Source organism: Castor canadensis, chromosome 1 (genome assembly GCF_047511655.1).
Source record: "Castor canadensis chromosome 1, mCasCan1.hap1v2, whole genome shotgun sequence".
NCBI lineage: Eukaryota > Metazoa > Chordata > Mammalia > Rodentia > Castoridae > Castor > Castor canadensis.
In genome coordinates this window covers 9,042,186-9,056,937 of record NC_133386.1, presented here as the reverse complement: position 1 = coordinate 9,056,937, position 14,752 = coordinate 9,042,186, and the positions used below count along the sequence as shown (strand labels likewise).

Below are 14,752 nucleotides of genomic sequence, written 5' to 3'. Positions count from 1 at the left end.
ATGGATTAATAGTGGGAAACTTGGGACTGGAGTTTTGTTCTGTCTTGTTTTAGTGTGTGACGCTAAACACTGATAGCTCATTAAATCACCAGTTTTCATTCAGGAATTACATGTCTGTTCTTCTGTCTTGTAGCTATTCATTCTCTGAAATGGAAAAATATGTGACTCAGTGCAGAGGCATGTCCTCCGTCCTTTCACATATGCTTTGCTGGGCACACCAAGACACACACCATGACAAGTCCTGGGGAGATACTGGCGCACAAAGCTCACATGGTTCAGGTTTCAGCTCAGGCTGCTATAAAAAATACTACAGACTAAGTGCCTAAAACAACAAATGTTGCCTTCTCACAGTTCTGTAGGCTGGAAAGTTCAAGATTAAATTTGGTTCCTGGTAAGGATTCTCTTCCTGTTTCAGATGACTGGTCTTTCCCTGTGTCCTCACATTGCTTTTCTTTGGCTTGGTAGGGGGTTGGGTGGGGGGGGGGTGACACCTGGTACTCACAGGAGACACCAAATGTCCACTGAATACCCAAAGCTTTGACAGATGCCAGGGGTATAGCTGTGAAGGCTCTGTCCTAAGGAGCTTAACATCAGTCTCAAGAGCAAAAAGAATCCAAAATGGAGACTCCTTAAATAGTAATTTGTCTTGTGTGTAAATTCCAGTCTTTCTAGTCAGACAGCCCTGACTTCACCACTTCATGGCTTTGTCAGCTTACTTGGCCTCTGTTAAATTGTTTGTGTCTGTGAAGTGGAAATAATGATCTATGTGGTTGTCAAAAATATAAGAAAGTTTTTAATGGAAGTAGGTGTAAGAAACTCTAGAGATGATCACACAAAGAGGAAGGTAGCACCAGTCCTATTTCCTGGCTCTAAGGTTCCTCTAGGGACGTCCTGCTGGTGATGCACTCATGCCAAGGGGAGATTTCTAGCAGCCATTGGGTGTCCCATGCTGTTCTTAGGAAGAAGGTAACACCTTCTTCTCTGCAGCCTTCCCTGAGCATTCTTTAGCTCAGGTCATGGGCATATTTGTATGTGTACTCTGAGATCTGGTGAAGCTAAGGAAAAACTCTTGGGAGAGACTCACAGGGTACTCAGGTATCAGGCCCATCTGAGGTCCATTCCAGCAGTGCTAGTACCTATTGTTTTGATAGTTAATGAGATAAAGCTTTTTAGCATGCTTAGTATAGAGTAAGCACTCAGATGAGTGTGGTAATACCATTCGTACATCATTGCATTATTTCCTATTAACTCATTAATGTCATTATCATTCTCAGCGAAATAAAACATTAGACATTAAATAGCAGAAGCAAAACTATTTCAGGAACATCTTGTTTTCCATATATGGTTACATAACATGCTTATGTAACCAAACATTTTCTCTTTGGTCAAACATAAACTTAAACATTTTCTTCTAAATTTGAGAAAATTTTAACAATGACTCTCTGCTACATCTTTGTTTTCCTAAAAAGTAAATGAATATTAACTTTCTTAAACCCTCTCCTCCAAAAACAACCTAAAAAACAAAACAGATTTCTCTAGTTTTATTTGGAAACATCTGTGCCACATAACATGTTCGTTATTCTGTTAGTCACAATTCAGTATTAGAGGTCTAAAATTCTCACAATAATAGCCAGCTGAATTTCCACTACTTAATATTTTATCACCACTTAGTTACCTAATTGGTTTTTTTTTTTAGTTCTAAATATATTTTGTCTTCCTAAAACAAACTGAGACAAAGGCTTATTCCCACTCAGTCAAGGGTACTGGTCCTTGGTTGCAGGTGCTGTTTGGCACAGCTGACGGGCAGGTGATTGTCATGGACTGCCACGGCAGGATGCTGGCCCATGTCCTCCTGCATGAGTCTGATGGCATCCTCAGCATGTCCTGGAACTACCCCATCTTCTTGGTAGAAGACAGCAGCGAAAGCGACACAGACTCGGATGACTACTCCCCTCCCCAAGGTAGCCAGTTTGCTGGCCCCTCGTTTTCTTTACCATTTAATAGAAGGGAACATAAGAGTATAAAAGAAGGAATGAACCAATTTAGAGAAGGAAAAGTGAAGGTCTGCCATATGCACAGTTCTCTAACTTACTGGGAAGAGTTCTTAATCTGAAATGCAAGGCAGGATTGGCCTATCCTGTCTTCTTGATGTGACTGTCTCCTCTCTGCTGTCCCTTTTTTTAAGATCACTGGAGAAGTTGATTACACTCCATGGGCTCAGGTTTTCCTAGATAAAAAATGAGATATGTGGCTCTTCCTATGTCCCTGGGGTGTTGTGGGGCTTGTATCTTATACTTAGCGAGAATAGAGAGAGCTGAGGATGAAAAATACGGTGCTATTAATATAACTTGATGTGTGGTATAGCCAAATCTCTAATGGTATTTGCCTATAGCTATAGTTGCATGAGAAAAGAATTAGTTCTGCCATATCAAAGGCCAACACCTGGGGCCAGGACTCCGTGTCTTTGCCCTTCTGATTTCAAGCACAAACTCTACCCCTCTCACTACCCCTTCTGTAAGCCACACTGTGGTGTTAGATGCTTGTGGTGGTGATCGTTTCAGACTCCAGCCTCTTCTACTCCTAGCAGTGTGTTTTATCCCTTAGATGAGTAAGAGATAAAAAAAAAAAAAAAAAAGAAAAAAAGTAGAAGGAAGCCTTCGCTTGTTGGCCTCATCAGAGGTAACATTGGCCTTCTTCAACACCAAGATCCTCCCCTGCTCCCACCTGTCTTATTTTTTGTAAGAAAAAAAGTATTATGAAATTGTGGGGTGGATAATGGCTCCTTGATTAGAAGGAGTCACATTGCTGCATGGTACTGCCCTTGCCTAGCATAGGTGTACTCACATTGCTAAGTGCCATTGAGTTCCAGGCATGCACTGGATGGTTTCTGACTTTTCCTACCATTGTGGGGCATATCACCCTGTGCAGGGCTGGTCCAGGGAACGTGTGCCAGTGCCCCTCCCACCCCATCAGTGTCTGCCTCCACTGGAGCTTCTGCCTCAGGTCGCAGAGACATATGATACATTTTCCTTCTCAGTGGCATGCTCCTGTGTGTGTGTACACATGTGTGCACACAGAGAAGATGTCTTTCCCATGTGAAACAAATGGAGATTTGTCAGGAGGGTTTCAGGATCAGTGAGTCTAGGAGAAAAAGGTCCTAGCATCCATAAATTCATTTGAGAAGTAACCATCCCTTTCCTAATAGGACACCAGCCTTGAGCAAAGCATTAGCCATATTTCTACAGCCTCTCAGTAATATAGTCAGTGTCTATAAAATGCACTCAGCATACTTTTAAAACAGAACTCCTCTCCAGTAGGTTGAATCCAGATTGAATCATCCTGTTTATTATGGAAGTAAATGGGGTCCAAAGACCAAGTCCAGAGTTGGTCTAAGACAACAGTCAGTCCCTGGTGCTTCTCTGAACAGTTGCTCTTCTCAGAAGCAGTGGAGTATTTTAGGATGACAGGGGGTATTAGTGTTCTTGTTGGTGGCCTAGAGAGTTGAGCATGACGTAGTAGGTTGCAGTGTCTTAGAGAAAAACAGAAGAGAGCACTACTTAGGTTTCCCTGTGGGTAAATATCAGGCAGACAAGCCTGGATGGCTGCTGGAGATGAGTTCAGTGTGACTGTGACATCCACCAAAACCTCTAAAAAGTTGATCCCCCATGTGTGCAGAGGGACTTTTAATTTCTCAAACAATACACAGAAATGCCAGTCCCTGGCCTGTCATATGCAAGTGCTCCTGGAACTGTCTAAGCAGGGAGTTTGGGTTTGCATTCGCATTTGGTTTGGGGTTTTTGTTGTTTGTTTCCTTTTGTTTGTTTTTGCGGTACTCGGGATGGAACTCAGAGCTGCATGCTTGCAGACTTTTTTGGAGGGTGGGGAGCCTAGGCAAACACTACCAACTTGAGCGACTCTCCCAGTCCATGGGTTTTATTTATGTTGACTCTGTACTATGGATGTAGCAAAGTGCTTTATGAGCCACATCTGGCCCCTGCCTTCTCTCTAACTTTCGTGTCTCTTAAGGTAAAAACTTAAGAAGCAACTAGTGGTGGTAGCTGTGGTTGCTCAATGCTTGTAACATTCAGTGAAAGAACATTTAGTATCCTGTGCATTGGACTAAAATTAAAACATTTTTATCTCTCGTCCCACCATCCTTTATGTTCTATGACATTAAAATAATTTGCATTTACATATCATTAGAAACACATTAACACATGAGTTAATAAACTTTTCACACATATTTTCACCACCCTGCAGTTGCTGTTAGGGCTGCATAAACCATGCTGCTCCTCATTCCAAGGTTCTCTACCAGAGCCTTACTGGTGACCCATGTGTGGGTTCCTGAGTGGTGCAGTGCTTGCTTCATTTGGTGACATCCCAGAGCAGAGTGGGATCTGCATTATCAGTTTCCAGGGCAACACACAAGAGTGTAGTGTCAGGCTCCTGGACTGGGTTGTGTGCTCATTGCCTGCTTTTCACTCCACACTTATGTTTCCACAGATGGTCCTGCAGCGTACCCTATCCCAGTGCAGAACATCAAGCCTCTGCTCACCGTTAGCTTCACCTCAGGAGACATCAGCTTAATGAGCAACTACGATGACTTGTCTCCAACGGTCATCCGTTCAGGGCTGAAAGGTACAAAATGCTGCCATGCCTAAACCCCACAGATCAGCCCTGCACACATTTGCCTTCGCAATACCTATTGATTCCTGTCTCTGCTATGACCTGGTCTGGGCTTAATGGAGTTTTTGAGAAAGGGCTTTGCCCATGGCTCCTCTGCTTAGCTGACAAATCAATACCTCGTCTTGTCTTGAGCTTGAACACATTCCTGACATTCAGTCTTGGTCTTTACCTGCTACTTTCCTCCCTCTGACAAGAACTACCCAGGCATACACTGCATTTGCACCTGGCTGATACTGTGGCTGCATCATATTCAGAAAGCAGCACCTGCCACTCCTGAGGCAGCAGATGGTGTGCAAGTCATCATTTACACAGAAGCCTGGGGAATTTTAAGAATCTGACAGGCTTATTAAGGAAGTGATCATTGCGTAATAAAGTTACTTTGAAAGACTTATGAAGCTTCCATAGTGGCTTCAGTGGCCAGATGGAGCAGCCTTCCAGGTTCTGGCACCTTTCTGGTGAATATGAAATGTTATCACAAGAGATAATCCGTGGACAAAACTATTGGGGAGTGCTCAGAGTTTTGCATTTCAACAATGCTATGACCCTGGCGAGTTCTTTGGAAAAACTATCTCGTCTCTTCAGGGTTAAGTGGTTGCAATGTAGAAAGATTTTAAAGTTAAATTCCTGGGTCAGCTCTGGCCCTTGATGCTAAAGGGATCTACTGTAATTTGAACGGAGAGTTGTGAAACAAGCCAGGACTTTCCTTGCAACTAGTTACTGTTATTCAAAACTGGCCATTAGTCTGGACAGATACTGCCATGCGCTCCTGCTGCCTGTCTGGACTCTAACTGCGGGGTATAAAGAGCTCCATGTACATAGCTGTGGGTTAGCAGAAATATATTGTACCTGTATGCACACTCCACAGGCACTTACTAATTCTACTTTTAAATTATAATACTCCTGAAGCAAATTATACTCCCTTTTGGTATCCCATCTTGATGTTTCAGAACTAAACTTGTCAGGAATCATTTAGCCATAAACTATGGTACCAAAACTATGTAGAAGTCCTTTATGCCACAGATAACCATTAGGAGTTGAGTGAGTACTTTTGTGTTGATGATGACCTGAAATTTCTGTACTGTTCTATACATTATAACCTGAGTATTCTGACTTTCTTAAAGCTAAAATATAGTGATAGTCATCATAAATTCTTCCATATATTTAGTAATCTGAGTTCTACTTTTCTTTAAAAATTGTTTTTCTATACATTTTGACCAATTCCTTGAGAACCTGCCTCTAGTTGTGGAATCTTGAATTTTCTTCTCTACCAATGATCTGTTTAGGGCTCAAAATAATGGAATTACTACTCTGGTCCTTTTTATTCTTTACAGGGTAGATTTTTCTAATTCTTTGCAGCCTTGCTGTGGAAACTTTCTGTTTTGCTGATGTATTTTTGTATTGTGTCTATTAAATTCCATTATATTGTGGCAGTCCTTCTAACATATCCCTACCAAATGTGCAGAATAGGAATATAAACACACAGAGGGTGACCTGGAAAGGTGACCCAAAGTAGCCTTCCCAAATGTGAAATTTTTCTACCTGAGTTCTTTTCTAGAAATTTAGACAATTAACATTCTAGCCCAGTCTGAAATGTTTTTGATTACTTTCACTGTTGGGGGAGGGCAAATGTTTTTGTGCTGTGTCTTCCTGATTTCAGACAGTTGGATCAAAATGAAGGGAGTCAATTTGTACCTATGTAGGTGGTTTCTCTTTCCTATATTGGTGTCATAATGTCTTAAGGACCTGATCTTACTTGTATGGACAGCAATAGTTTATCATTTTTTTTATCCATGTCTTATGGGAAGAGACAAGCAGAATCTGTCAAAGAAGGCCACGGTTTGCTATCACAGTAGAGACGGGTTATCCAATGTCTCAGGAGGAAGACTGAAGGGTGCCCTTCTCCTTGTCTCTTTGTTACTGTCTCAGAGAGCTTCTCCAGGAAAGGAAGGTGGCTTGTGACGTCCATTAGTTTATCTCCTGTGCAGAACCAGTTAGAATTCCAAGTGAGCCCTGATCCCAAGACCAACCCTCCTCAGTCACCTGCACCCTTGCTTTTCACTACAGATTTCCTGGGAGTGGGCTGGCTGCAGGTGTCTGACTTTGCTTTACAACTGTTGCTAAGGACCTCTGCTTACACACAATAAACACACACAAACCTTTGCTGTGACTTTATTCCTTCTTGATGAAAAATAATTAAGTCATGAGTTTTGACAGTCTCTGACCAGTGAACCTCTCAATGTTGATCACACATGTGCCCTCAGATAAAAGCACTTAGGCCCTGGGGCTGTGTTTATTTGTTTTGCAGGATTTTCTCTTTTTATAATTCCATCTAGCACTCTGGGTATGAAAAGTTTTTTTTTTTTTTCAGTACTGGGGGTTTGAACTCGGCAGCACTCTACCACTTGAGCCACACCCCCAGCCCTTTTGACTTTAGTTATTTTTCAGATCCAGGGTTGGCCTTGGATCTCAGTCCTCCTACCTGTTCCTCCCACATAACTGGGTTTACAGAAGTATACAACCGCTCCCAGCTTTTTCTTTGAGATAGGGTCTCAAGACTGGTGGTAGAGGGCTTTGCCTAGAAAGGATGAGGTCCTGGGTTCACTCCCTGGTGTATCCAAAAAAAAGAGGCGGGAGGCCCTCCAGGCTAACCAGTCTTTTTATGATTTTCTTTGCGTAAAATATCTTTGAGCCCAAAATACATATGTACTCAAAGTCACTGAGAAAAGCAGGTGCCATGGGAGGACAGACCACTTAGATGCTTTGGAACTCCCAGATCTTATGTGGAGTATTAGAGACTCCATGCCAGAAACTTTAGCAAAAGGACGAGGGCTCATGCGTAAGCATTTGTGCTGTCAAGATTGTGTTCCAAATAAAGTCTTCAGAGCCAGGTGCCAGTGGCTCACACCTATAATCCTAGCTACTCAGGAAGCAGAGATCAGGAGGATCGAAGTTTGAAATCAGCCCTAGCAAATAGTTCACAAGACCCTATCTCAAGAAAAAGAAAAAAACCATCACAGAAAAAGGACTGGTAGAGTGGCCTAAGGTGTAGGCCCTGAGTTCAAACCCTAGTACCACAAAAAAAATTTTTGTTTTAAATAAAGTCTTTAGAGAGTCTTTATTATTTTGGACAATGATATTGGGGATTATTTTTTAAATAAGACTGACAGAGTTGACAAAAATTTCTGAAACAGCCAGGTGTGGTAGTGTGCACCTGTAATCCCAGTACTCAGGAGGATGAGGCAGGAGGATCCCAAGTTCCAAGCCAGCTGGGCTACAAAACAAGTTCCAAACCAGCTTGGGCAACTTAGTGAGACCCTGTCTTAAAAACAAAACACACACACACACACACACACACACACACACACATACACAATTCTGAAACAGAAGAATTCTGTCCCAACCATGTTGAGGTTGCAGCTTGGTGGTACTACTTGGGAGACATAGATAGGAGGATCCTGGTCCAGCCGGCCCCAGGCAAAAATGTGAGACACTATAGAGAAAATAACTAAAACAAAAAAGGGCTGGGAGTATGGCCTAAATGGTGGAGTGCCTGCCTAGCAAGCATGAGGTCCTGAGTTCAAACCCCAGTACTACGAAGAAAAAAAGAGTGACTTGCTCTTGCAGATAACAACTTTCAGTATGACTTTGCATTAAATAAGTTCCCTGGGGATTTGCTTGTAAATACTTAGACTCACTCTCACTTCCAGCAGACACGAAGTTCCACCCCCCTCCCATTCCCATTTCCATTCCCCAACTCTGAGCAGCCTGTAGGCACTGTGGATCCAGGCCAGTGCCACAGGGCAACAGTTTACTTTCTACTTTTCAAAACAACTTTTGGCAAAATTCAAAGAATTTTTTAAAAATATTTGAAGTGTGGTGGCTCACACTTGTAAACCTAGCTACTTAAGAGATAGATATTGGGAGGATCTCAGTTTGAGACCAGTCCAGGCAAAAGTCCACAAGACCCCATCTCAACCAATAAATAGCTGGGTGTGGTGGTCCATGCCTGTCATCCCAGCCAATCAAGAAGTAGGAGGATTATGGTTCAGGTCAGCCTGGGCATAAAGCAAGACCCTATATCAAAAAATGAGCAATACAAGCAGGGGTGGGGCTGTGGCTCAAGTGGTAGAGTGCCTGCCCAGCAAGCACATGGTCCTAGGTACCACCACCAAGAAGAAAGGAAAGAAAGAAAAATGCACTGTCATGACAGGTACTCATTTCAGAGCCAGGGCTCCTTAGTTAGCTCTGTTAGGTCACAGATGACCACAACACCACCTTTAATGTATGTATAGAAATTATTCTGATGCTAATACCAGAGCATTCTGAAGTCCTCATTGATGTTCTTTCACCTCCTTTAAAAACTTAGCCAGGTACTTGCTGGTGCCTCACACCTGTAATCTTAGCTACTCAGTAGGCAGAGATCAGGTGGATCACATTTTGAAACCAACCCTGGGCAAAAAGTTTGTGAGACCCATCACAAGAAAAAGATTGATATAGTGGCTCAAGTGGTAAGAGTGCTTGCCTAGCAAGTTGGAGGCCCTGAGTTCAAACCTCAGCACTACAGAAAAAAGAAAAAAATCTGGAGAGTATTCCCCAAAGCAAGATGGTCCCTATCCCTCATGCTGTCTTCTGCCAGCAGAAAGAAGGAGACAAAGGGTTAAGCTGAACAGTTAAAAATACAAAACAGAAAAACCTATAACCACCTGAATCAAAAAAGTAACTTAAAAGAATCAAGTGAATACCCTGATGAATAAGAGTTTGAAGACAAGGGGAAGGGGAGGCCATTGGACATTCAGTGCTGGATCTAGTCTAGAGGAAAGCTTGTCATGATGATGAAGCTGAAATGATGCCCTGGATGGCAGGGTTGGGCACACAAGAAAACCAAAAGGAGAAGTAACAGTAACAAAGTGATAGTAAGAAAGAAGATGGTGTCTGTGGGCTCCTGAACAGAAATGTCACTGTGGTATGCTAGAAATAAAGATGACAGCTCTAAAAAAAAAAGAAAACAAGGCACATGGCACTATCCCCAGCTTTTCCTGGTGGACTCCAGCCAAAATCCTATCTTCTTCCTGAGTAGCACAGAGCTCCTCCTTTAAATTCAGTCCAGTCTCTACAAAATGGGCTGCTTGGATCTAGATTTCAGAGACCTTTCTCTAAGCCAAATGATGTTTTTTAAGGGAGAAAAAAATGCTACAAATGTTTTTAGTACTAATAACTTTTTTCCTACCAGCAAGAAGTAATTGTTCACCGTGGGATAGGACCACCACTTTACAGCATTTGTTAAGCAGTGCCTAGCTTGGAGGTAGGCATTGCATCCCCAGTGTGAAAAGCTACCTACCTTTTAGCAGGAGTGTTTTTCCTCCTCTCTGTGCTCCCACAACATACAGTGTCAAATAAAAGCCAGAACCTTATCTGCCTGTGTCCACTGTCTGAGCCCCATCTACCCAGTGGTGCCCAGGCATCAAATGCATAAATTGGGCTTTGCTTTTAACTTACGTTTTACTTTGAGCATTTGTAAACTTTTTGAGTCCTCTGTGGGTATAAAGAACACCACAGTGGGAAAGCACTGATACAACATGTCCCACAGTCACAGTCATAGGTCTTACTATCTAATTTGCTTTTAAAAAGTTTCATAATATCTACTGGTGGTAGATATTTAATATGCTACCATTCTTTAAAAAGAAAAAAACAAAAAACCAAGATCTTGCTGTGTAGCCCTGCTGACCCCAAATTTATAATCCTTCTCCCTTAGCCTCACAAGTAGCTGGGATTACAGGCATGTCATACCACCCCAAGCTTTAACATGCCACCTTCCTTATGTCTGGTTTCTACCTGATTTGGTTATGTTTGAGGGGAACTATAATCCCCATCTATTTATAAACACCTGTTTTTTAATGTAATCTGTATTAGCCTCAAAGAAATAGGTCTCTTTCCTGAGAGAAAGGGGAAGGATCTCTATTGAATTTGTGTAGAAGGCACACAGTGGCATGGCTGAGTGGCACTTGAAGGAGGGCTATGTCCTTGTGCTGACCAGCTCTTCTGTGTGGTTTCAGAGGTGGTAGCCCAGTGGTGCACGCAGGGAGATTTGCTGGCAGTAGCTGGGATGGAGCGGCAGACCCAGCTCAGTGAGCTCCCCAACGGTCCCCTTCTGAAGAGTGCCATGGTCAAGTTCTACAATGTTCGAGGGGAGCACATCTTCACATTGGACACACTTGTGCAGGTAAGGACACTCAGGAAATGCCACATGTTGGTATACCTCCAGTCTTGGTAAATACCCTTGATTAGGGTATAGGTTATACTCAATTATAGTTATTTTACCTTTTTAAAAAATTTTTAATTGAACTATGGTATATACACCAGGAGAAATAGGGGATAAAGCAGTTTTTGTCTTTCAGCCAGAGTGCTTGATTCTATTTCCCAAGTCAGTGAATGCACACTGAGTACACAGAGTGAGCTGGTGTTGAGGAGCAGGCTGCCGTCCAGATCAGCACTGTGGTGTGGATGCTGGATCTTCATTTGTTCACTTGGAAGGGAGGAACCATAATGTTCACAAAGAATTAGCTGGCATTCCCAATAAGTAGATTGGCGTTCCCAATAAGTAGATTCCCAAAGTAGATTAATAAGAGAAAAAGCAGAGGTTAATAACATGTATACTTTCTGTATACATAGGAAATAACTCAGAGAAATAAGTAAATGTCTACAGTGGATCTCAAAGGGTTATATTAGACTTTAGGCTCAAATACTTTGCTGAAACAAGCTGGGATGTAGCTCAGTGATTGAGTGTTTGCCTAGTGTACACAAGGGCCACAGGACAAGGGTACAGAGGTTTGCTCTTGGGCCTTCTGCAAGGAAAAGAGTCTCTAGCAATACAGTCCTCCTGGGTGCAGAGAGGGGACATCCTAAAAAATGGAGGGTCCCACTACCTTAGTCCAAGCAACCATCATTTTTACCCTCGGTTCCTATGAGTTTGACTCCAAATATTTCATATAAGTGGAATCATAAGGTATTTGCCCTTTTGTGGCTGTCTTATTTCACTTAGTATTATGTCCAACCATGTTATAGCCTGTGTCAGAATTCCATGCCTTTTAAAGGCTAAATAAATACTCCATTGTATTTTGTTTATCCATTCATTCTTCTGGGGACACTGGGATTCCTTCCGTCCTTTGGTGGTATAAATAATGTTGCTTTGCATATAGGTATACAAACATTTCTTTGATTTCTTTTCATTCTTTTGGTTATGTACCCAGAACTGAAGTTCTGGGTTGTGTAATAATTTCTGGTTTTGATTTTTGTTTTATTTTTTTGATGATCCACAATATTGTTTTCCATAGCAGCTGCTATAGAAACACTGCACAGTGGTTCCAATTTCTCCATGTCCTTGCCAATACTTGTTATTTTCTGGAGAGTGTTTTGGTAGTAGTTATCCTATTGAGTGTAAGTTGGTATCCCATTGTGGTTCTTGGTTCATTTGCAGTTCCTAGTGATTAGTGAGTTTGAACATCTTTTCATGTGCTTCCTACTGACTTGTATGTCTTTAGAGAAATGTCTGTTGAATCCTTTGCTTTTTTTTTTTTTTTCCCAGTACTGGGGTTTGAACTCAGGGCCTTGTACTTGCTAGACAGGTGCTCTAACACTTGAGCCATGCCCTCAGTCCTTTTTGATTTGGTTATTTTTGAGATAGGGTCTCACTTTATGCCTAGGTCAGCCTGGACTGCAGTCCTGTTTATGCTTCCATGTAGCTAGGATGACAGATACATGCAGTTTTGTTTTGGTTTGGTTTGGTGTTTGTTGGTACTGTGGGATTAAAGTCAGGGCCTCATGCTTGCTAGACAGGTGACCTGCCACTTGAGCCACTCCACCAGTCCCTTTGCCCATTTTTTAATTGAGCTGTATTTTTGTTGTGAAGTTGTAGGATTTAAAAATGTCTTTTGACATGTAATATCTTCTTGGGCAAATAAGCCTATTTGTTCATTCATCTGTCCAAGCATCCAGCATGTTTTTGAGGGGCTACCATGTAACTGGCACTGAGCTTTTAGTACCACTATTTATTAGGTGAAGAAGGAAGATAATCTGTGCCTTGTAGGAGCTTGGAAATAGAACTATTTACCAGGTGCTGTGGTAATTTGGAGGAAAGGAGTCTTACTAAGATGTGCTTTTTGTGGATGTTTTTCCAGCTCTGCCAGGCCCCTCCTCTTATCAGCAATCCTCAGGCAATTTCAGCCACTCCTGCAGCTTTAATTACTGTCTCAATAAAGATCTGGAGTGTCAGAAAAAGACCTGTGTAGACCCAGCTGCTTACTTCACACACCTTTCTCATAAACACTGCACATCCAACCTGTTCAACCTTCAGGAGATACCACCTTGCAGAGAAGCTCCTTTTCAGGTTGTGGTTCCATCATCCACAAGCTGCTCCAGGCAGAAACCATGTCAGCTGACTTATATCAAATCTCAGTAGATATTTTTACCTGCTAAACATCTCAGTGTCTACATCTTTTATTCTATGTCAGCCTCTACTCTCATCCAAGCAGTTCTACTCTCTCCTGCAGAGTTAAGTCCATATCTTTCCCTTCTAAACCATTACCCAGGTGGCACCCAGTCTTTTTAAAAATCACAAGTTAGATCTGTAGCCTCTTACTGCACTTAGGATAAAGTCCAGAGTCTCCTGTACCTTAAAGGAACCTCTACCATCTGGCTCTCATCTTCTGTGGAATTGGCTTTCACCACTCCATCCTCCTTTGATCCTACCATTCCTCATTCTGTTCCTCATGTGTCCCAAAGACTCAATTGCTTCCAGTTTCCACTGTGCCTTTCCCTCCATTAGACTAACCTCTTCTCATACCTGTGTTTTTGTCTTGTTACTGTGCTGAGCACCTTTGATTTCCCAGGTTCAGTTATACTGACCCCATAGTACCTGTCCTTTTAGTTTCAGTGGTGTTCACCATACTTAACCTTTATTCCTTCAAGGTCTGTTTCAAAGTCATTGAAAGCAGAGTCCTGTCTCTGTTGTTCAGTATTTTATATGAGATGTTTTACATATAATAGGCATTCAGTAAATACTAATTGGCATATTACTGAGTGAAAAAGCCACTTGAACAAATTCACTGCCCACATACAAAGTGCTATGGCTGCAGCTACATTCGAATATTTCTGCTGGTTATAGAACAATTCCATTACACCATGAATTAAGGAAATACATTAAAGAAAAACCAAATTCACTACTTTTTGGAAACCTGCTTATTCAGCAAAGATAATTAGTGTTTTCATCTGAAACAGATACTATTCCAAAGCTCCTCACCATCACACCCAAGGTTCTGTTCAGCATGTTAGTCCTGCTTAAAATTCCTTGGAGATCCTTCAGCAAACCCTCACCAGGCTCTGCATGCTCACTTTATATCCTGCCTTCCCCAGCCATATCTAATGTGTCCTTTTGCACTCATCCTTATCTGCCGTCCTGTAACTTGAATGTGCTACCCTAGAGGTACATCCTAGCTGTTTTGTCTGCATAGAATCTGCTTACCTGGTCTTTGTTCAGGCTGACTCCTCTTTACCCTTCAGGTCCTAGTTTAAGTGTCATCTCTCAGGAAAGGATTTCCATGTGTTCCCTTTGTCACTCCACTTCCTTATAACTACCTTCTGTTTTATGTGCTATTTCTGCCTTAACACTTACCAGGATCTGAAATTCTCTTATATATTATCTGTTTAGTTGTTTCATCCCACTGGAACATAAAGAACACGAGTGAAGTATCCTCACATATCTTACCCATCATTATACTTCAAGTACCCATAACAACACCTGGCTCATGACAGTCTCAGCAAGCAGTGGTTGAATGAATCATTGAGCCTTAGGATTGCCTGTCCTATTACTGTGCAGTGCTTATTGAGTTATATGATTCCCAGGGATCAGGTAACTTAAGATTCTTTGCCATGTTCATTTAGCTAGTAGCAATCATAACACAATTTCTTTGCAAGAAAACTTAAGAATAAATTATTTTTTAAAAATAGAATACAGTTTGATTATAGCATAGGATATACAAAAAAGCAACAGTAGGAAATATAACTACAAAAG

The 14,752-nt window shown here is 41.9% G+C and overlaps 1 protein-coding gene across 8 annotated transcripts in view; it reads left to right on the top strand.

The window, feature by feature from the left end:
• Window positions 1–14,752, top strand: part of Tulp4 (TUB like protein 4) — a 203,516-nt gene that overhangs the window by 153,633 nt on the left and 35,131 nt on the right. For 7 of the 8 annotated variants that reach the window (XM_074071412.1, XM_074071385.1, XM_074071402.1 and 4 more), the window contains 3 exons: window positions 1,781–1,961; window positions 4,504–4,638; window positions 10,740–10,906. In XM_074071412.1, coding sequence (XP_073927513.1) covers window positions 1,781–1,961; window positions 4,504–4,638; window positions 10,740–10,906 — 483 coding nt within the window. Of the gene's footprint in view, window positions 1–1,780; window positions 1,962–4,503; window positions 4,639–9,941; window positions 9,989–10,739; window positions 10,907–14,752 lie in introns of those variants that run through there. The other variant, XM_074071426.1, reaches the window with a different exon arrangement.